At 35.3% G+C, this 23,772-nt stretch overlaps 1 protein-coding gene across 1 annotated transcript in view; it reads right to left on the bottom strand.

Annotated features, from left to right (window-relative positions):
- The window catches only part of CLVS2 (clavesin 2), an 82,243-nt gene that overhangs the window by 46,187 nt on the left and 12,284 nt on the right, over positions 1–23,772 (bottom strand). Inside the window, exon 3 of the mRNA XM_003255651.3 lies at positions 20,909–21,083. Coding sequence (XP_003255699.1) covers positions 20,909–21,083 — 175 coding nt within the window. The remainder of the gene's footprint in view (positions 1–20,908; positions 21,084–23,772) is intronic.

Here is a 23,772-nt window from a genome sequence, read left to right as displayed (position 1 = left end):
GCTGCTTACTCCACTTACCTATAATTTTTGTATTCACTGGTAAGCGGGAAAGAGATCAAAATTTGAATATTAAACCAGAGCTGAGTATCATACTAAGAATATACTACTTCACATACTCCTATAGCCATGCAGTATTCACCCACTCTACAACCAACACTCACTTTTATAATTTTCTTTGTTTAGGTTAAAAAATCATATTTTATTGATGATAAAGTAATTTAAGGAATATTTGTTAAATGCCATTTTTGCCACTCCCCTAGTAAGTGTAAGACACCATGCCTGCTTCCATGGATTTTCCTTTCTAATTGAAATAAGATTTTTTACTCTATATTTTACCAGAATGCCTTTGATAAAGTAAGTATCATTATAAGTAGGTATTTGTGATTTAAAGTGACAGACTGAAAACACATATTTGTCTCTCCTACTCCTGAGATTTTATTTAAAATGAAAGGAAAAATATTTTTTAAAAGAAAAGCACAAATAGTGAGATAACTGGAGGAAAAAAATTGTCATATCAATTATTTCAAAGTATTTTCAAATAGGAAAAGGAGATAAAAGCCAACAGGGAAAAATCACAGGCACTATAGATGCAAAAACTAAGGGGAAAAGGTAGGTGAATTAAACAAGAAACTGTAGGTTTAAGGCAAGAGTTAAGTAAACCCAATCTAGGATATTAGCCCTGCAACAAGACCAGGAATCAATTAGACAAATTAGAAAAGAAAGTGAATGGGCTAAAAGAATAATTTTTAAAAGAATAGAAATAATTTCCCAAAGAACTATTAAGAAAAGTTAACTATAAGATATAGGCAGTAAATAGTGAAAAGGGGGTTCTGGCTTGAACTATAATCTCTTCTATTTAATCTTCATGAAGAGGTAAATATCTTACTTGATATAATATTAAATCAAGTAAAGTGTCAAAGAAAGAAAAATAAGACCAAGTTCCTCATAATGAGGCTAAGGCAATTAAAAAAGAAAAGTACTACTGGTAGACTTCCAATACATCCCTGGGTGTCTTAGCAGCAGAGTTTGGAGTTTTACTCTCTGACAATCTTCTGGAAACAGCCACTTAAAAGATCATTGTATTCTTTTTCCCCCAGCTCTATTGAGGCATAATTGATAAATACAAATTGTATCTATTTAAGGTGTACAACTTAGGGTTTTGGTAGACACAGACTTTGTGAAATAATCACTATAATCAAGATAATTAACATATCCATCACCTCATATGGTTACTATTTGTATGTGTGTGTGGTGAAAACACTTAAAGTCTACCTTCTTAGCAAATTTCAAGTATATGATACAGTTACTATTAAGTATAGTCCCCATGCTATACATGAGACCTCCAGAACTATTCATCTTGCATAACTGAAAGTTTGTCTCTTTTGACCAACATCTCCCCATTTCCCCCTCCTTTAACAGATGTGTGAGCTGGAGTTAGAACTGGCATTTGCTTGTGCAAACAGAGGTAATGGTAACATTTTAGATAGGATTGAGATTCTAGGTAAGGCATAGTGGCTCACGCCTGCAATTCTAGAACTTTGGGAGGCTGAGGAAGGAGAATCACTTGAACCCAGGAGTTTGAGAACAGCCTGGGCAACATGGCGAAACCCTGTCTTTACAAAAAATACAAAAAATTAGACAGGCATGGTGGTGCACAAAAAATACAACAAGTTAGCCAGGAGTGGTGGTGCATGCCCATATTCCCAGCTACTTGGGAGGCTGATGTGGGAGAATCACTTGAGCCCAGGTGGTTGAGGCTGCAAGGAGCCATGATTGTGCCACTGCACTCCAGCCTGGGCAACAGAGTGAAATCCTGCCTCGAATACGAATGTATATATATGAGATATATATTTGAGAATATGATATGTATATATATGAGAATATATATATTTGAGAATATATGAGAATATGTGTGTGTGTGTGTGTGTGTGTGTGTGTGTATTCTCCTTACTAAATTACTAAAGTACTTTGACTCTGCCCTAATGCTAGCAAACAAAGTAACCTTTAAAGTGCTAGGATTAACTCTATTTAGTTTGGCTGAGCTACTCCTTTATTAACATAAAGAACAAAGTATGTGCTGGTCTCAGATATTAACATGAAGAAAAAAGTATATGCTATCATTTGGATATGCACAGTCTACAGCCTAGTTCCACTTCAATATTAATTACCTGGACTGCAAAGTCCAGTTTGGAGCTATGGAAAGAGACAAAGGGAAGCAGAACTGGAGAAAATATTACTGAAGATAGGGCTGACCTTTATGCTCAGCCAGCAGAGAATGAGCAATTCTCCAAACAAGCAATCATACATGAGTCTGAACAACAGATAGTTTTAGGTGGCATAAAGCTTGACTTCAAAATGACTCATTCCTTCTTCTCCCTGCTAGAGCACTGAAAACATTAAAACAGAACATTAGACAAGGTTCTTGGATAACTGGGACTCCACTGAAGATTGAACACTACACAATGAATTCAAGAATCCAGTCTCTTATCTGTCTCTTATAATAGCTCCACAGGAACAGAGATGAGATGAAAGATCCGACACGGATAGAAATGAACAAAAAAAGAACTAAATTTACACACTTTTATTAACAGCCCATTTAAAATCCTATTTCAAAGAAATAAGAAAAAATGATGTGAAAGGAGACAATGGAATATTACAAGACAACACTGTGATGGTGATAAACTGTACTTCTTTTTCTGGCAGCCGGCGCTTGCACAGTTTTTACTCTGCTCTCTCTGTATGACTTGGTAAATGTCCAGTGTGCAGAGGTTATGAGCATTTCACTAAGCGAAGGTGATGCATCTTCAGGTCTAAAAGTCATTCTCCATGTAGGACAATGCATGAGAACTGGTCACACCATGCTCTTGACAAAAACTGCTTCATCGATCTGTTTTAATGCCCAGGTTCCTTGATACATATGAATTCCATCATCAGGCAGTATTTGTAAGAAATATGGCTGCTGACATACTTAAAGTGAACCAACTGCATGTTGCAACTGTTAGAATACCTTCCCCTGTTTAATACATTCTTTATCATAGGGATGCTAGATTTATCTATTAAAATACACTTGTCCTGTCAAGTCAATAACTCTCCTACAGAAACAAACAAAAAAACAAACAAAAAACTTATTTTTTTTACAGTGGTATTCATGTGTTTCTACTATTTAGTTTCAACTAAATTTTCCAACCTTATTACCTATTTATTCATGAATACTAAGATACAACTAAACTAACCTACTTCCTGATACCCAAATGCATCATGTATATGATCATCTCTCCATCAACTGTTTCTTAGTCTATAATGCTTCCAACAATGCATTTTCTTTCTTTCAAAAGGGCCTTCTATGGATATCTCTTTTCTCAGTCCTCTCCCTAAGTAAGATCTAATGGCTCTTTACTTCCTTTTCCTTTCATATGTTGTTCGCACTTTTACATAGCATTTGAAATTTTAAATTAACACAGCCTTTAGCTTTTTAATGAGATACTTTTCTAATAGTGGGAAATGTGTACCACACTATCAAAACACAAGTGGAGTGATTACTTTTCTACTTTGGTATCTTAGTATGAAAAATTATAACAAGAATATCATAGTCTGGGTGGTTTAAACAACATTTGTTTATCACAGATATGGGGGCTGGAAAGTCAAAGATCAGGGTGCAGGCATGGCCAGGTTCTGGTGAGGGTCTCCTTCTTGATTTCCTCATGTGGAAGAGAGAGAGAAAGATAAAGCAAACTCTCTTGTGTGTCTCTCCTTATAAGAGCACTAATCTTACCATGAGGGCTCCACCTTTATGACCCAATTACTTTCCAATGACCCCACTGGAGATTAGAGTTTCTGCCTATGAATTTGGGGGTAGGGCAAACACAAACATTCGGTCCCTAGCATTGACGATAAACTGGCCAAATGTTGTGAGTTTAGAAGGTGAATAATACACTATTTTAAAACTATGTCATGAAGAGAAAGGGATAGAGAATAGGTCATAAACATTTGGAGAAAAAAATATAAACATGAATAATATCAGATAGCTTCCAGTGTTCAAAGAAACAGACTGCCTATGTCTTTGAAAAATTGTTTCATACAAGACATTGCATTCAGTAGAGTGGCATTAATCCTGTGTTCAAGATTTTAGCTAAATTTAGGAAAGACTTTTGTTGCCAAACGCAGAGATGAAAAGAGCTGCTATGTGAAGTAGTACACTAGCATGCTCTGAATGTGCACAAACAAAAGCTGCATGACCTTGTTTTGTTTGTTTGTTTGTTTTTTAGAGACAAGTTCTCGCTATGCTGCCCAGGCTGGTCTTAGACTTTTGGGCTCAAGCAATCCGCCTGCCTCAGCCTCCCAAAGTGCTGGGATTACAGGCATGAGCCACCGTGCCTGGAAGTTATGTGTACACAAGATGTTCTTCGATTTCTAAATTTCCTTCAAATGCTAAAATTCTAAGATTCTAGACATGTTTGCACAAAACTTTTCATACAGGATCTAATATAGCATGTGCTTATCTGCTAAAACTGATTTAGATCTGTATAGCATAGCCAACAGTTCAACTCAAAATGCCAAGAAATAGAATCCCTATTAAATGAGAATAATCACATTCAGGTGCTCTCTGATATTTTAATACTCAGTTTTTCACTCATGTGCACTTAATTATTGGTCTAGAAAGTCTAAATGAAAAATAATATGTCCAACTGTGAATTTGTAACCCTTAAATCTTTAAAGTATGCAAATAGTTGCTTATGATTTACCAACATTTGATCAGATTTTAGAAGAAAATAAATGTTATTATTAAAAATTCATGTAAGATATTAGGCTATTAATGTACTTCTCTGTAAATGCACAGTACATTAATATAATAAACACAATTTATCATCAGATACAGAGCAAATGCAAATATAAACCTTCTCAAGCAAATCCTTTCCACAAGAGATTTTAACATGCATAACAACTTATTTAATTTTTTTTCAAAGAATCTCTTTAAGCAGCATTCTAAATTAAGTCCCAAACTGTTGTCTTGCCAAGACTCCTGGTTTATTTCACTTAAGTTAAGCCTGATGAGCTTCAGGTACACATAGTATGGCAGAGCCCTTACTTCTAGTCTATGCAGAAGAAACAAGATAAGAAAACCAGTGGACCGGAGAGAGTGACTGTGAGAGAGATCATGCTTTCAGAAGACAATTGTAATCACCATGCACAGGAGAGACTGAACAGGGGCAGGCTAAAGGCAAGGCAATGTCCTTATGTTCTGAGGTAACCAAGGTGAGATGAAACAGAGATTAAAATGAGGATGGAAGAAAAATGTGAATGGGTGAGGACACAGACAAAACTATCTCCCCCTTCCTTTTCGTTATCGCTTGGCCTGTACTAATGTGGACTTTTAGCATCTCTGGGCTGGTTTGCTATGAAAGTCTCTAAACTTCTTACTTCTTGAACTTTTCTCTTTAAAATTATCCCATTTTATGAGTATTTATAGGGTGAAAGTATAAACAAATGAATGGTGTCACATTAATTTTTCTATTGTCCATTTTTCATGATTTGTTCCTCTACTCAAGATGCCACTGATTCTCCGTTCTTCATAAAATAGAGTTTAAATTCAAAGTGCATCACATTTTGACCCTTACCTAACAGATGACTTCTTTACTTGATCTTGCTTGCTTTCCTTTGATCAACTCGTCACATCAGACTGCCTAGACTCATTACGATACCCATAATGCAATATATGCATTTTTGCCCCTGTACCTTAGCTCATGCTGTTTCCCTCCCTACATCTCTCCACATACCCAAAGAAAATCCTGTAAAACTTATTTTGCCATTTGTTGAATTGATTTTAACAACATAAGAATATAACTAACAGACAAGAACAATGCATATTGTTTAAAAGCGTGAGTGTCTTCATACGATGTAATTTTTCCCCTTTTTTGTTTTAACTTCATTCATGGTTATCTTATTCTACATTTTCATAAAACTGTTTTTAAATGGTGCTTATTGATGGCTACCAGACTGAATTCAACTTCTTTCCTTTCCCCTACCAAAAACTGATCAGTACATGCCAGGTAAAATATTAGCATAATATTTGGGATTTTATATGAATCTGATAACTTCATAAAATATGCTTTTCAAAAGATGTCTGATATTTTTCTCTAAGGCATATTTACATTTTCACTAACTCTGCTCCCTCAGGTCTTGCTATAAATTTCCTTTGTTGTCCCAAATGTGACCCATCACAGCTATATGTATTCACAGTGCATAATTTTCTTAAGATGAGCAGCTGCAACTGCCTGATTCTATTAATTTGCGCATCAAACTATGCTAATATTATTTTTGAAATAGAGACTAACCTTTTTAACATAATGCATTATATATTTATTTGAAAAATAATTTGCTTTACTTTTTACCATATATCATGTGTCTTTGAAAGAAAGATTTTAGAGTGAAAATATTATGTTCCTAATAGCAAAATATGTAAAATGCAGGAAATAAAAAAGAAAATTTCACCATAGTCCTATTATAGTATCATATAAGCATTGTATCCATTCCAATGCCTTTTATTCTGTCTTTGAATGTATTATTTACATCAAAGTGACAATATTTTACATTTGTTTATATTGTACATATTCCACTTAATATTATGCATAATCACTGTTCATATTTTTACACTTTGCAAATATTACTCTTAACATGGAAAGATCATCCTTCATAGAAATCTGTCTCACTCTATTTCCTTACTATATGCCTACTATATGGGTCACAATTTTTCAGCATTAAAATTATCAATATATTTATAAATTTATGATAAATATCATAAATAGTGCTATGTGTTTTAAGTGGCATTTCCTAGGTAACAGATGCCAAGACTAGTATTTGCTTACAGAAATTTTATCAGGGAGTGGTCTCAGGAACAAAACTCATAAGGAAGAGAAAGAAACTAGGCAGACGGAGACATTCAACTATGATGCAGTCACAACAGAGGAAACTCCACAGAAAGCTCTGGAGTTGAGGTGGTCTCTCAGAATTGTCCATAATGGAGGAAATGGGTAAAGTATTTGTACTTGTGCATTGAACCTATCACATTATGTTTACTTATGTTCCCTTGGGACATAAAGTCTGGCAAAGTAGCTCCCTTTAAGCAAGGGCAATTCTTGGAGAGGGACTCAGCTTGAGCTATCAGCAGCGAACATTCCTGGCACCTGGGAGTATAACTGCCTTGGTCCTAAGGAAGGGAATCTAGGCAGCACACCACACTATACATTATAGGCAGCACACCACACTATACATTACAGTTCACTCTTTATACCACTCAGATTCACTTGCTTCATATATGTTCATATTATCTTGTGGAGAGGAACTTAAAACAGGATAGTGAGACAAATCACAGCTCTCACAGATGCTACTGGTCTCAAAGCACTTCCTTCTTACAGTGAATTTTTTCCCAACCAATGACAATGAGCCCAAGAACTGGGCTATGGATTCAGTCCACCAACGGTGAATCAGATCACAGCTAAAACTCCATTTATTCATTTTTTGCACCTATTCACTCCCACTCTAACGTGGGAGGGAAGGCGTGCTTAATAAGGGCTTTCCAGGTCTCCGGATATTGATGTCAGCTTAATTCCCGTGTCCAACAGATCTTTAAGTAGCTGGGCAACCCCCTTATTCCCGTGTATAGTTACCCAGGTGAATGACTGTAAATCTCTTTGAAAACAACTGTTGAAGTAATTTTATACCCTTGGTATTGCAGGGTCTTTCTTCATGGGGATCTATATTCTTCTTCAGTTCATGGATTTGGAGTCTGAGAACTGGCTCAGGTGAAGAAAGTAGGCATGATATCCTAAGCTTATATTGGGATAGCTGCCCTCATCCTTTGGATTTCTTTTGACTATTTTAATACCTTTATTGTCTTCCCATTTATATTTCTCATAGGAACACATGGCTTAATAATTATATCCAAAGCTTCCTGAGTACTAGGCGTCCCCTATGCTGCCATTCCAAGTGTGACAACTAATTACAATAATTGCACCCAACATACTTCTGATGTTAAAATGCCACAACCTGGCCAGTATTATTTCCAAATCTTATTATCGCCATTTTTCAAGAAAGTGTTTCTCTAATACATTAGATATCTTTCTCATAGTCCTTTTGATGACTACTTATCGTAAATCTTTCAAATGCCTGAGATATTGAACCCTCCAGGGTGTGGTCTCTGAAGAGAATCCTACCCTATTTCATGTCAGGTGGAAGTTTTAATAATCAAAATTCTACCATATGCCTTTAGTCCACCCAGAGCCAATGGTATGACCCTCCTTGCTGCCACCTGGTGAGTTAGCTGAATTGAGTGTTTTTCTTACCATTGAGGGTCTCTTCATCTAGTTGAGAACAGTGAGGAGATATGTGTATATTAATCATGTCTATACAAATCTCTTCGTGTGGTTTCAGTAGAAAATATTTGTGACATTCCCAAGAGTGAAAATCTCAAGTTTTATGTCCTAGGAATAAACAAGTGATTTCCATTTGTTGTAAAGAGCTAATACCTATGATAATCATTTTTAATCATTATCTTACAACATGGAAGGCCAGAGGCAGTGGCTATAAACTTCTAAGAGAAAAACTGCCTATGACTGCCTATGGTTTTTTAAAAAGAACATTATTTTCAGAAAATGGGGATGGTACATGTTCTTCATATCAAACTTCTGTTGGTGAGTTTTGTATGACGTGCCAGGTTTGGCTGATTAATTACATTATATAAAAAACATATTTCAGCCTGAAGGGTTAATCTTCTTGTTACCTAAGTTTACTTACATTCTCTTCTTGAGCATAGGACAAAAAAGAAATGAATGACCAAGGCTGATTTTAACCTTATAGGACTGGGTACCATGCCAATTTATTTCATGTATGTCAATTCATATAATCATCACAATACCAGGTAGAGGCATTAGCCCTATTTTTGATGTGATAACAAAGACTTTGATCAGTTAGGTATTCTATCCAAAATTAAAATCTGGACCTGATAGGGGCAAGATTTGAGCCCAGGAATGCTTGATTCTAAAGTCTAACCTATCCTAGCAGTTGTCAAGAGAAGAGAAAACTGTGATTGGACTATATCCTATGTAATTGTTCTCCAAAATCCCTTTATGAAGAAGGCAGATAATCAAAATATGATTTTCCTAGAAGCTTGCTTGGATGAGAAAAAGTAAATCTCTTTCTTCCTTATATGGCCTCATGATAAAACTCAAATCACAGTACATCAATTCTCTCTTATTGTATATAACTTAAGAATGTTTTGTGCTTGTAAATTAGGTTATAAATAACCTTATGGGAAGCCTCCAAGGGAAAAGAAAAGGGAGAGGATAATTCTATTCTTAATACCAACACATGAGCTTCCAGTAAATAATTCCACCAACTCTAAAAACAGGAGCTGAATAATGAAAAACAAGCACTCTTGTAGGGAGAAGCTTGGCAACTCAAACACATAAACTGTGAGATTCAGGAACAATGCAGGAAAGCCCTACTTCTGCAGCAGCCTCAAGTTATTCTAAGAGAGGGGCCTTATTTAAAAGCCTTGATGGCTAGAGAGAAACAGAACTGCAAAGGAGAAAAGGACACACCACAACAACTGAGTTCCAGAGAGCTCTCCATGGTGCTGCTCGAGTCAATCTAGGCTTCCTCTGATGGTTCCTAAGCAACATTTAGGTTACTTTTACTCTTTTTGAGTTAAGGTCTTTCCTAGTTCTAAATATCTATAAAACTGGAACAGAGTTTCCTGTTATTTACATAAGAGTGTTTTTACTTCCCTTTCTCTAACTAAATTATGTCTCCACATTTAGCATTTAATAGGACCTGCTTTGATGTTTATCGTCTACCTTATGTTAAGACATCATGCCTCAGTTATCATTAAATATAGTTTGTTGTCCAGTCCTACAGAAACCCATCATTGTTCTATGTGAGGCAGAATGTGCTTTCCCTTAGTCGTCTTAAGAGAAATAATGGGCTGACCAGATGTATCTCCCTGAGATCTTTTGAAACCAAGTGATAAAGTTGCCCATCTGCTTGCATCACTACCCAGCTACAAATAAGCATGGTTTTCTAAGCTTAAGAGTCTTAGTTCAAGCCTGGTTGTATTTATTTGCCAAGAATTATAAGTACATCCATTAGAATTTTGATTTTGGAAATAAATTTGTTCCATATTTTACCCCAGGGGGTGAAAAAAGGCCTCTCTGGGGATCCAGATCGAAGAGTATCATCTTTATCATCATCATTATCATCATCACCATACAATTACCATATAGAAAAAGAATAATTTATCTCCTAGCACCGTTATGCTAAGGTAAAAATGATGGCTAATGACCTTCATTTTTATCATCTTGTAATCATAAACTAATCACTGGCTTTAAGGCATTAAGGAGCTTCCAAGTCAACATGGAAGACTGAATAAGCACACTTTCCTTACCTCCCTCCACAAGTTTAAATGACAGTAGACAGTACAAACTATGATGAATTTTCAACACTACTAGAAACCAAATAAGGCAGACTAACATTAGTAAATCAGACAGTTTGATAAAATTTTAGAAGATAAAATGTACATGTGGCTCTAACTTCTACTTCCATGAAGATGGGATGGTTATAATTTTCCCCATTCCTCCCATTAAGTATAACTAAAATGCCTAAAAATTATATATAAAATAAACTTAAAAATACTCTGAAAGGTAAGGAGAATAAGGCATACCAGCTAGAGGCCTTGATACCCAAATAATAACACGGTGGTAAGCTTCCTTAGTTTGATTTTTGCCTCATAGATCCCAAATTTAAAGTTAAAGAAACTGGAAAATCCTATGGGCACACAAAGACTAAAAGCCATAAGAAAAGCTTGTTCTCACTAACCAAAGAACCAGGAAAGATACATACTAGCAACAATTTTAGGTAATAACTGTATATTCTAGCCAAATATCAGGAAAAAAAAAATATGGCCTCATCCTCACCCATACCAGCAAAGGCTGAGAGGGGAGCCTACAGTTACAGCCTCACCAAGCTGTAATAAGACATCTCATCCCCATCTGAGTGATGCCAGAGAAGGCTGCGTAGGCAACCAAGTCCTTCATTCCTGCTGTACCAATGCCAATTTCCTGGTTGTGATATTATACAATTGTTTTAGAAGATGCTACCATTGGGAAAGACATATATGGGATCTCTTTGCATTATTACTTACAACTGCATATAAATCTATAATACAATGGTCTCAAAATAAAAATAAAACATTAATCAAATATATGTAATTACAAAACAGAAATGTTATTATATACAGAGGATTAAGAACACAAATACAAAATCCATGCTATAGAAACACAAAAAAAAATCAGAGGAAAAAATAATAATTTTTTTTTAAATGAAAAATGTATGAAGTGTCTGGTGCACACATAAAAAGATCACCTCCCGGTTGCGTGCTTGAATGCCAAACATAACAAAAGAGATATTAAAATATTTTACAGAGAGATTTCAGCTACCTACAAAGTAATAAGAACTTGTTTGAAGCCAAGGTTCTCATCAGAAATAATGGATGCCTAACAACTATAAGATAATAATTTCAGAGTACTAAGAAAAAAATTATTTTGAAGTCATATTTGTATACCTAGTAAAACTGTCAAACAAATGTGAAAACAAAATAAACACATTTTAGAGAATGCAAATATTCTGCAATTTTACCCGCCTCTCTCCGTACTCTTTCAGATAAGTGAACAACAATGACAAAAACCCTTAAGATTGAGTCTAGCAAAACAAAGGAAAGAGAGAGAAAAGAATTCTAAGATTTGCAGCAATGAAATTCGAGAAAGAGCTAAGATGACACACAGGTGAAATTTTTTAAATTTCTAGGATGACAGCTCTAATATGGGACTAATAAAAAGAGGGAAAAATTATAACATAAAGAGCTTCTAAAATATTCCCAAGAAGAAAGTTGATTATTTGAAGTATATAATTGATAGACTAAGTAATGATAATGTAATTTTAAATTTTATTTATTAATTTCTATACTGATTAAAATTGTATTGATTTCTGCATGTTTTCAGTATGTGGCTAAGCAGTAAGTAAACCTCCAACCAGTTTTTAAAGTACTTGATAAATCTTGATAATATGGTGAATCTTATTGACATGCTGAAGCTTAACAGTGATTCTATTCTCTAAGTCCACACATATAACAAGACTTTATCGTGAAACTCTCTCAGTATTGTAGCAGCTAGTATTCATTTCTGAAAGTTTCTTGTTAGGCCACCTCCTTTTTAAAAATGTCTTATTCTTATTGTATGACAACTGAATCCCAAATTTGGATGATTTCTAACTTCAAGGCAAAGCACCAGCTATATTGCTACAGTTTGACCATCCCAAATCTGAAAATTCAAAATCTGAAGTGCTCCAATATTCAAAACTTTTTGAGCACTGATATGGTATTCAAAGGAAATGCTTGTTGAAACATTTCAGATCTTGGGTTTTAAGATCTGAGATACTCTATTGGTAAGTATAATGCAAACTCTGAGAAATACAGAAATGCAAAATACTTCTGATCCCAAGCATTTTGGATAAAGGAATATTCAACCTGTGTAGCTATTGTGATAATTTATTGTATCAATTTGACTAGACCAAGGGGTGCTCAGGTATTTGGTTAAACATTATTCTGGGTGTCTGTGAGGGTGTTTGGGATAGGGTTAACATTTGAATGGATAGACAGAGTAAAGCAGACTGCCCTCCCCAGGGGGGAGAGGCCTCATCCAATCTGTCAAAAGTCTGAATAGAAAAAAAAGGCAGAGTAAGAGTCTCACTCTAATTATCTGTCTTTGAGCTGGAACACTGATCATCTCCCGCCTTTGAACTTGAACTTGGACTATAACTTATACCATAGGCTCTTTTGGTTCTCAGACCTTTGGACTTTAACTGGACCTATACCATCAGCTCTGCTAGGTCTCAAGCTTGGTGAATGCATATTCTGGGACTTCTCAGCCTCCATAACTGCATAAGCCAACGTCTTATATAATAAATCACCTTATATATTTGTTCTATTTCTTTGAAGAACCCAGACTAATGCAGCTGTCCTAGAGATGGTCTTAAGAATTTACAGGAATAATTTACCTTTTTTTTCTTTTTAAATTCAGGATGTTTGGAAATACTCATCACAGGAGCCAGGGAAATTTGTGGAGTAGAATTGATTGAATCACAGGTGTATTGCATTTGTTATAGAGAAATAGCTATACTGATACAAAAAAATAGAAACTGCCTGCCCCTTAACCTATGCAAAGCTAGTCAGGTACAGAGAACAGTCAGTACATAGAATGAATTGTAGGGATGATATATTTATTCCTTTGTACTTGAATGTAGGAATTAAAGTTCCTCGAAACACTGCCTGATTATCAACTCTTCCTTTCACAGAACATAAGCAAAACACCCCTTACAGTGCCGATTGAAGAATCATCAAAATTATTTTAGAGGGTCAGCATTGTGAAAGAGAGTACAAGGTGCCTACCCATTCCTCCTCTTCCTAAGACCAAGTTATATTCAATTTCTCAGCCTCCCTTGTCATAATGATTGTCCGTTGTCTGAGTTCTAGCCAGCGGAATGCAAAAGGCAATGATGTGCAACACATCCAGATCTGACCCATAGGAATCTATCACATGTGATTCTCCCTGCTTTTTACCCTACAGGGAAAAGGAATAAAATTCAGCAAAGTGGCCTTGGAAACCATATGGAGAAGACAGCAGGGCAAGAAGGTGGAAGGAATACGGGCCACTGAATCAAAAGGAGCAGCACCATCACTTAGACTTCATGTGAGAGATGGTTGAGTCAATGTACACATTTTGGTGTGTTGGTTATAGCACCTATCATTAAATTAAGTAATGACCTTATACTCATCCATGTTTTAAAACTCAAATTGAAGACTTGCAAAATGTAGTTGACTTTAGGCCATAGAAACACACTGTTATTAATTGTGCATCAAATGGTATCCCAGGATGAATCCAAGGAGGCATTCCTCTTGTGAGTTTATTGTGGCTTTTCCAAATGCAGACGAGAAGAAAACCAAGCCCATTTTTTTTTAAAAAAAAAAAAAAGCTATTCAGAATATATAGAAAAAAGAGTATTTTAGTTTTCAGAACAATCTTAAGAGAATAGAACAAGAGTATTATTCATGGATAAGAGAGAATCACTCAATTCTAAGATTCTGGCAATATAGTACCAGAATTTTTAAATATAAGAAAACAAAACTAACCCTTTAAATTGATATTTTGAAATATTTTAATTAAGTGTTCATGAGATAAAATTTATAAAAATGAAATGAATAGACATTTAAAAGACAAGTATGTCAATTTCATCAGTATCTACAGAAAAAATCGATGCCATTGAGTCCTAGTGTTTTAAAAGGATAAATTGATGTTCGCATTTTGGAGTTTTGATCTGAAGAGAGAAAAAAACGAGGTTTTGCTGGGAAAGAAGAACACATCAAGATGCATTTACATTGCTGCTGAAAAGAATAAGAGAGGGCCTGCATTCACTCATCTTTTTTGTTCTCTAGTTCAGGACATGTCTAAACATAGCCAATAAAATGAAATCCAGAGTAGTTCATATGCTTTGTTCAGTTTTTCATTATAGATAATTACTTTTTATCCATTTGTCATTAGCTCAATGACTCAGACCAAAAAGTGTTATTTTCTTCTTTCCCTTGTATTACTTCAATTATTCTATTATTTGAAGCAAAATGATAACAAGTCACATTGTCAGTGGTTGAAGGTGTAGAAGTATTAAATTTTATTAATAATTAGTAATTCTCTTTAATTCAGTAAATGTTAAATAACCCTAGAGCACTCATTTCTCTATTTTACTTTTTGTCAAGGTTGACACCTGCTTCCTACAACTAGACACTTTTCACAGATTTAGCTGCTAATCAAAAGAAATGAACAGCAATTTTAACACAAGAAAAATACATCAATTATATGTACATACCTACACAGGTATATGTACAGAATTAATCTAGTCCATTATCAAAGATTATATAATCCTTAGCCTGCTTGCTGAACTGAATATTATATATAGCTTTTACCTATTGTCAGCTTTTAAGAGAGACTTACAATGTCCTACTTCTGAGAACTAAACCTCTCAGCCAAACTACATTCTCACACCATGAAATAAAGCAACTTTAGGGTTTTCATTCATTTTGTTTTAGGTTAAGTAACAACTAAGAAGAAGCACACTTAGCTCAGTCAGCTATGCATGTGACGAACAAAATGTCACTTTTTTTACAAACTACCCTTGTCACTGTTTCTCAATGTGGTAATGCCTGTGCATACAAAATGTAGAAATAAACGTTCCCATCTCCAGGCTGCCTGAATGAATACAGTTCATGAGTCTCTGTGCTTACTTTCAAAAAGATAGGCATTGCTTCAGCCCCCTCCCATCAATGCACCATAATGCTGCCTTAAGCTTAAAATGTAGCTGGTAAACAAGAGGTTTCTGCTATTGTCTAAAGCATTCTAAGCCTGAAAACTATTGGCAGCTTAACAATCACTGCAAAGAACACTGTTGTAAAACACAGACTCCTTTTGTTTTATTATGAATTCCTAATGTAGTCAATATCTCACTAAGTTCTTTTCTACACTCTCCCTTAACCATCTTACACACACATATACACACACACACACACACACACACACACACGCAATTTCAAAGCTGTTAGAAATTACAAATAGGTAGGACTTGAAGGACTGAATAAGCAAATGCTATAGCGAAGCTAAGGGAGCTCCTCACGCCCCAGCCTTGGACAGTGATGTTCCAAGTCATTAGCATGTCCTGCATTTTTGGCAAGATTCCCTAGGTAGGACTGGGCTTCCAAACGCTTAGAGCCAGAATGTGTAGCAGAAGCACTTTTTGCCTTCCACATGAATGATCACAGCTCTCAGAGCTAGCAGATTGGTGGCTGCTGGTAACACTGGGCCCTTGAGTCAAATGAAAGGACCAGTGAATTGATTACATATTCTTTATTCTGTCACAAGTTCTACTTAATAAGAGCTCTTACAATATCTGGCACTATTTTAGGCATTTTGTGATGGCCCTATATCTGAGTCTTATGTAGCAATTCAAAGAGCTATTCAATCCCTTGTTACAGCCAAACCCCTTGCCAGCAAGCCATGCCTTGACTACATTATGTACTTAATGGCAGATGGAGTTTGGGGAGTTCTGTGAAATTGTGAAGGCAAAAGCACAGAGACCCAGTAGGGCAGAGCCAAGGGAGAAAAACAGATAAATATGTCTCAAGGGCAGCAGGGTAGGGCTAGGGCAAGCTAAAAAACATCTATAAATTGGGAGATTCTGGATTTATAAAAGAATCCAAGTTTCTCATTAATAAAGAGTTTTAGAGATATTTTATTTAAAAAAAAGTAACCCTCCCCCTCCCCCCAAAAAAGCATGTAATTTTACTGTAAATTCAAAGTCTAAGCTGTTGTAGGTATTTCTAAACAGTTTGTGTTTTAGTTGGCTTTCCAGGCAGATATCTTAGTCGACCAGTCACATTCACTTAATCTTGTATTGATTTTCTAAGAAACTTCCTGTTTCTATGACTACTCTAATCAATTAACTTCTTGTAAGTAGGAAGACAATTTTCTCTTTTTCTTTTCTATCAAATAAAGCCGAATACTTTCTAATTTTTTCTTTTTTTTTTCTGTTTGCCACCCTGAATACTTCCTTTCCACACACAAAAAAAAACCCTGATGCTGTGCCTTACCTATTAAGGAAATACATTTTGTTGGTAAAAATGGTTGTTGTCTTTCATATTTGAAAACATTTGAAGATTTTTGCACAGAGAAAGCATATAAACTTACCTTGGACCAATATTATGAATGGCTTATCACTTTGTTGTTATATTAATAAAAGTTATCTTTGGTGATCAGCAAAGTGGCTTCCCCTTGGCCTTCATGCTTTATCCTGGAGAACTGGGAGGCTAATAGTCACTTAAAGAGATGACTCACTGGGAAAAGAACATGGTTCTGCCATGCGGTGTCAAAAAAGTCCAAAGCCACAGGCCAGCCATTTGCAACATCTTTAGTTAGAATTGCACTGTCTATTCCAATACATAAATTTCACCTACATTAATATGTGAGAATTTGAGTATTGGTGGGAGAAGTTACTTTGATCTGGGCCTTCCTACTGTTTCTTAGAGACAGGCCTGGAAACAACAGAAACAAGATTCACGAAAGACATTGGCCTTTGGAGTCAGACAACCAGCACCAGAACTCAAGCCTTGAGGACAGCTGAGAAAACTTGATTAGGCATCTTAAACTCCTTAAAGTTTCATTTCTCATCCTACAAAAATGAGACTATTATAATTATTTCAAAGGTGGTATGGGGTTCTCCAGATCTAACTTCTCTTTCCTTTGATCTAAGTCAGTTCATTTATCCAAAGGATGTTTTCAAATCAGAGAAGTGATCAGGACGCTTTCCTGTCCCAAACCTTCCTATATTTGGAAAGCACAAGCCACACCATATAGTATGCAGTCTTTTATGCCATAGAGCCAGGGTTCAGCCTGCCCTTCCAGCCTCATCTCTGGTTATTTTCCTCAATTCATTTGCCATTCTAGCCATGTTAACACAGATTCATCCTGTGTTTTCAGCTTCCTATAGCTGCATGTTTGTTCAGAGTACTACCCCAGTGTTGCTCTGATCAATATGTCCTTCCTGTTTTTGTCCACTTAGCAAACTTTCACTCAACTTTCAAAGCCAAGGATATCTCCACAATCCCTACCTTTCCAGCTATGCCTGGAGCTTCTTCCAAAAGAAACAAAGGTTAAATTTCACCAGGTGAAACAATCTCATTCTTTGCTTCCAACATGAAAATGTATTTTATTTGCCACCCAACATAAAAATATCTAGATGCTATTTAACTACAGAAAAATTGTAGAAAAGAATGCAGTCTGTGTATCTAAAGTCTGAACACCAAAAGAATATTATGGTATTATTCAGATTCCCAAAGTCATTCAACTTTAATTCATCACAGTTTATGTAGTCACTGACTTGTAAGAAAGGCAGCACACATCCAGAAAAATATGGCACCTGAAAAATGAGCTGATTCACATCAATTACTTTAATTATTGATATTACCTGCCAGGTACAAGACGTATCATTTCTAATATAATAACACTTGAAAATTGGTATAAATGAATAGACTGAGATTCAAAGAAGTGCCCAAGTATTTGATGCATGGCAGGGTTGCCATCCAAATCCTGTTCTGTCTGCCTCTAGAACCTTTCTATTTCTACCCTTCCACATTGTCCCTTAATTGATCTTATACTATATTCATGTATGAATATATATAATAATGGCTCATGTATGAATATATATAATAATGGTTCATGTATCTATATACAAGGTATACGGTGTTATCTCTAGCCAGGTCACTTTAAATACTCTTTTGCTTATGAAAAAAAGTAGGTTTATGATGTGGATTGATAGGTTACAGCCAACTCAAGAGGAAAAGAGACAAGGAGTCTTCAAAACAGAGTTACATCCCATTCATAATGCACGTAAGTTTCCTCTCTGGCTGCTAGATTGATAGCCTTTCTTATTTTTGGTTCAATTCCCTATAATATTTCTTATGTTTGTCTAAATAAAGGTGACATGATAGCAGAATTAAGGCATAAGGTCTAATTGACTTATTTAAAATCTTCTCATTTCTTCATTTTACTGACTAACTAGAAGAGGTTTATTACTGTTGTGGTATTGATGGTCTTGGCATGGTGGTGGCTGTGTTTAGCAACCTAAAACTGTGTATGTATCTTTACTTCAAACATTTTGTGGTCTTATGTTGATATTGAGAAAAATGTTTATTCATATTATGAATGAAACATATAGTGGTACACAATATTTCTCACATAGCAAATGCAAAGTAAAACAGTGACTTGATTTAAAAAGTCAGAAAGTGTTACTTCAGTACGAGACTAAATATGAAATCATGCATGTCACAACGGAACATTTCTAGCAATCCTATATTCTTATTCAGAATTACCATTGTTTTTAGATACACATATAGTAGACACAGATGCAGATACAGACACATACATAGGTATAGATGTAATTATATAGCATTAAAAAGTCAATTTGGACTTAAAATAAAAATGAGTTTAAAGGTTAGTAACACATCAAATCTATTCCCAGCAAGAGCTTTCTTCTCTTAAGTGGCTTCTTAATTGGGAATTAGGAGGAATCAACCCTTCTTACTCTGTCTTGTGTTCTGGGAAAAAGGAGAAAGAGGCTGAGATATTTGTGGGGAACAGAGAGAAGGCAGCTCCAAATGTGCAGCCATTACAGGTCCATGCAGGGAACGGGATTATTTCCTTCACTAGACACAAGCACAGAGGTTTCATCTGAGTGTAGTTCCTGTGGTATTCACAGGTAGCACTTAAAGAACTTCTGATAGTAGTTACAGCTAACAAGGAAGCTCCCAAACATCTCCAAATTGTCAGTTTGTTCTCCTGCAATGACTTATCACAGTATTATTTTAAAACTCCATAAAGTAGGTTGGAAAATAGCAAGAGTCTATTCTTAAAGTGTTTTTTTTTTTTAATTTCTTGGGAAAAAAATATGAGTTCTCCAGTCCTTTGTGAGCTGAAGCCCTAGCCTAGCTCTAGTGCAAAGAGAAGACACAGGTTAAATAGGATAATAATTATAAAAGGTTAGGTTACCATTCTGTGTTAGGTAACATAGTGGGTGGTAACCAATCTTGTTCACAAACTGAAGAACACCATATTGCTGGAAAAAGGGCAGAGTTAGGACTGATTCTATATGATACACACATTTCCAAACATGCATTATCTTATGCTCTCTACCATCCTGTATTAACTGTCCCTGTGGAGGTTTTTAAAAAGCATTGTTTAAGATAAGAGAGGAGCAAGGCTGTCTCACCAAGAGCAAGTCAGGAAGCCTACATCAGGAAAAACCTATAAGGAGAAGAAACATCAGTGTGTCTTATTCAGTCCAGAGGCAGAAATCAAAGATTTCCAGCACCTGGAAAAGTTGCCCACTTTTAAGAGGTCAGCAGTTATCAATTTAGGTGTGTATAGATGCAGTCAGAAATTACTAATGAGTAAAAATCTAGATGACTTGGGCTTACTCAACATTGATGCCCCAGTCTAATGAATGACATCACTCAAGGACTAACTTGCAAATATTTTTAGAAGTTTAAAATCAATTCCATAAGTGTTGTACACAAAGTAGCATAAAGCAAAGAGAGAGAACAGAAGGACACCCTGGAAGTTAAAAGCAACTTGACAATAGCAGGTTTACGACAGACCACTAAATAATAATATGTTTCCCATCTTCTAATTCCCAAGTAGTTAAACATTATTTACTGGAAAAAGCACTATTCCTGTATAAATTCCATGTGACAGCCCTTCCCACTCACAAAAAAACCAATGAACTCTAAAGAAAATTTCAGAGAGATGATCTTTGCATCTTAGAGACCAAAAAACATATTGATTGACTTTCCAACAGTTGAACATATTGCTGATCATATCCCAAATTCACCAGGTTAAATGAAATAATGAAGAAAATATTTAGCTAATTAATAGGCACAGAAAAGAGAAACAAAAACAAGCCTAAATAGCTAATCATTACAATCTAAAAAATGTTGCTTGTTCTGATTTTCAAGATTAAAAATCTCAGCTCATTACCTGTATTTATGTTTAGACGGAGCACTGTGCTAGTGTCACAAACTCTCTTCCTTCAGCGTTTCTTCTATAATCCTTTCTTCAGTTAGTATTTTAATGTTTGTGCTCAACAACTACAAATTTTTTTTGTTTTTGTTATTCTGTAAGTAAGACATTTTTTCATTCTAACACATTAGACAAGAGAAGTCAAACACAAGAGACCAAGGAAGTAGGTAATTTCCATATCCTACCTGCAGGCCTTCAATAGCTAATCGCAGCATACTTGGTGTGAGTTTAGAGGCTTGCTTGAAAGTGAAGTTACTCCAGTCTATGATCAAAACAAATCCATTCACTTGAAGCTCAGGATCTTCAATCATGGCTTCTAAAGAAAGTAAGATGGCACGCAAAATATCCACCAGTGTGTACCTATCCGCAACAGAAAAGTACTAAATTAGGTCTGACAACCACTTTTCCAAAAAGCTATAAAATATTTTCTAGCACACTAAAAATTCACTTTAAAGTACCTTCAGAATCTCAAGGAAATAATTTTGTTTAAAAACCTATTTTAGGAATAGGTTTAATTTATATGTACTCCAAGAACATAATCAAATTTAACATGTATTCCGCCCAAACAAATGGAAATGCTTTTTCATATTTTATCATCATTTAGTTTACCTCCAGGCCTTCTTATGATTTTCTAAAATCTCATTGAACTAACCCAAAACTAGGCATCACATGTTTTAAGTGGTTCAAGAATGCCTTCAGTAATATTGACATTTCATATCTTCGTATTTGAAAAAACTGAAAATGAGATTTGAGTGAGTCTCATCAATAAATGAAAACACTGTACATGACAGCTATCAATAAAAGTTACTCAATTCAAATTACTTGTATTGAGTTTGTATCATAAAGAATAGGAAAGGTGGAAGGGATAGAAAGAGAAGGAGATAAATATAAATAAAAGTGGGAAAAGTCATGGAAATTTACCAACAATAATACAAGCCATCCTAATTCAAGGGTTGGATCTTTTTCTGTTTTGTTTTGTTTCGTTTTGTTTTGTTTCGTTTCGTTTTCTGCTTTTCACCTTAGCAGGTTAGTTCCTGGAATGTTCCAGTAACCCAATAAATGCTCTTTATATTACTGTAAAAGGGACTTGACTAGAGTAGAAAGACACTGGTTGGAGATTAAGACACTGCTTCAATGGAGGCAATGTAACGAAGAACAAAAATAAGAAGCCAAATTTGAGTGGCATTTTAGACAATCTTGTTATACTGTGACAATGTGAGGACTGAAATTAGGGAAGGATAAAAAATGACACATATTTTAGCTTCAGAGCCTGAATACATAGTAAAATTTTTAATCAATATCAATAATGCAAAAATAGGATACTGTTGGAAATGGCTGGAAATACAAAGTTTTGAATAGAACTTATTGTATTTGAGAAACATGTAGTATACCCAGAGAGGTATATCAAGCAAGCTTCTGAAAAAAATGGATCCTAAACTCACGGGAGAGCTCAAAATTGAAAATTCTGGAATTAAGAGCATATAGACTCTAAGTTCAATGAAGTGAAGGAGGTAATGCCGTCAGAGCTAAGAGAAATATCAGATAATTATTCTAAAAAAGGAATCCCTAGAAATCTCAGCACTTTAAGAGGGGTCAGAAATTTTATGGAAGATGTTAACAATTTCAATTTTTATACACCTTGCATTTTAAGTTTTTTTCTCCGGACACATTCAGGGGAGATTTCAGGAATAGCTAGAGAAAGAGATCTGGACCTCAGGAAAGAGGCAGGATGGAGAGGCGAGTGGATTAGGAGTCAAAGTCATTCCCATTTAATGGAAATGATGAGTTCATTAGGAAGGCAGTATGATACAGTGAAGATATATGAGGAAGAATGTCTATTTTTACTTCTAAAAACACTTGGATGTGCTAGGAGAAAGCATAGTAGTTCAGAAAGGAAAGAATAATTAACATCAGAACTTCAGGCAATTTCTCACCATTTCAGGACCTCATTTCTTCACCTGTAAAATCAGCAGTTTGGAACAGAATCTTGTTTAGAATCCTAGCATTAATCAGGCACAGGGCATGGTGTCAGAAGACTTCAAGATGCAATCTCTGCCCGGCGCCTCATTAGCCATATGGTCCTGGATATGTTGCTGATTTATAATTCTGAGGATCAGTTAACTGTCCCTATCTCATGCTATTCTCATTATCTCATTGGCCATGTTTGGGGGAGGGGTGGGGGCAGCACCAGAGAGTCATCAAAGAGATGACTCAGGTGAAAACATTTGTACAATTTTGCACAGTTCTAGGTATAAACAGGTGTTCAGTAAATGTTGGTTGGAATACACACATAGCATACTTTTTGTTAGAATGATAAGCATAGATATAGTTTATTAGGCAGAGTATAAATCAGAAATGATAATCTTTAGGATAGGCTATTACTATTATAAAAGGCAAAAGTCAAAAGGCCTAGGGATACAGCATCCAAAAAACTACCTGAATATATAAAATAATAAAACTTTTTATAGAGCTCTACTATGCATTTGTTATTAAATCTCTGAAACGTGTGGGTGAACACCTTTAAAAGTCCCTTTATGGCTGGCCTACCTCCATTCTAAATATAATGGCCTGACACACTGTCAGGACCTGAAACCTATAAACACAGGCATTGGAAGGTTGGAGCAGGAAGACTGTATTTCTGGTTGAAATTCAGACCCCCACCAAAAAAAGAAGTTTTAATTTCTGAAATTAATAATAATATCATAGTAAAGAAAATTAAGGATTCAAAAAGTCCAGCTTCAAAGGTTTCCCTCATTAGGAGGTTTACCATTCTTATGTTATCCACAAGAAATCAAATAGCATTAATACCAAAATGCCATTAAATAAAATTTAAATTTGAAATCAGCTTTGGAAGGATGATACGTTGTATGTAGTAAAAATTAATCAAGGTACCAATAAGGACTGAAAACAAGAGGCAATGTGTTTTAAATAACACACTTGAAGTATGGTTCTCCTAAACTGTTTCAAAATCAAGACAAAAGTTGATACACATATCATTATTCCAAAGGAAATAATATAAGGCAAATCCCAAAATCAGCAATGAAGAAAA

Source organism: Nomascus leucogenys, chromosome 3 (genome assembly GCF_006542625.1).
Source record: "Nomascus leucogenys isolate Asia chromosome 3, Asia_NLE_v1, whole genome shotgun sequence".
In the NCBI taxonomy this organism is placed as follows: Eukaryota; Metazoa; Chordata; class Mammalia; order Primates; family Hylobatidae; genus Nomascus; species Nomascus leucogenys.
This window is presented reverse-complemented; position numbering and strand designations above follow the sequence as displayed.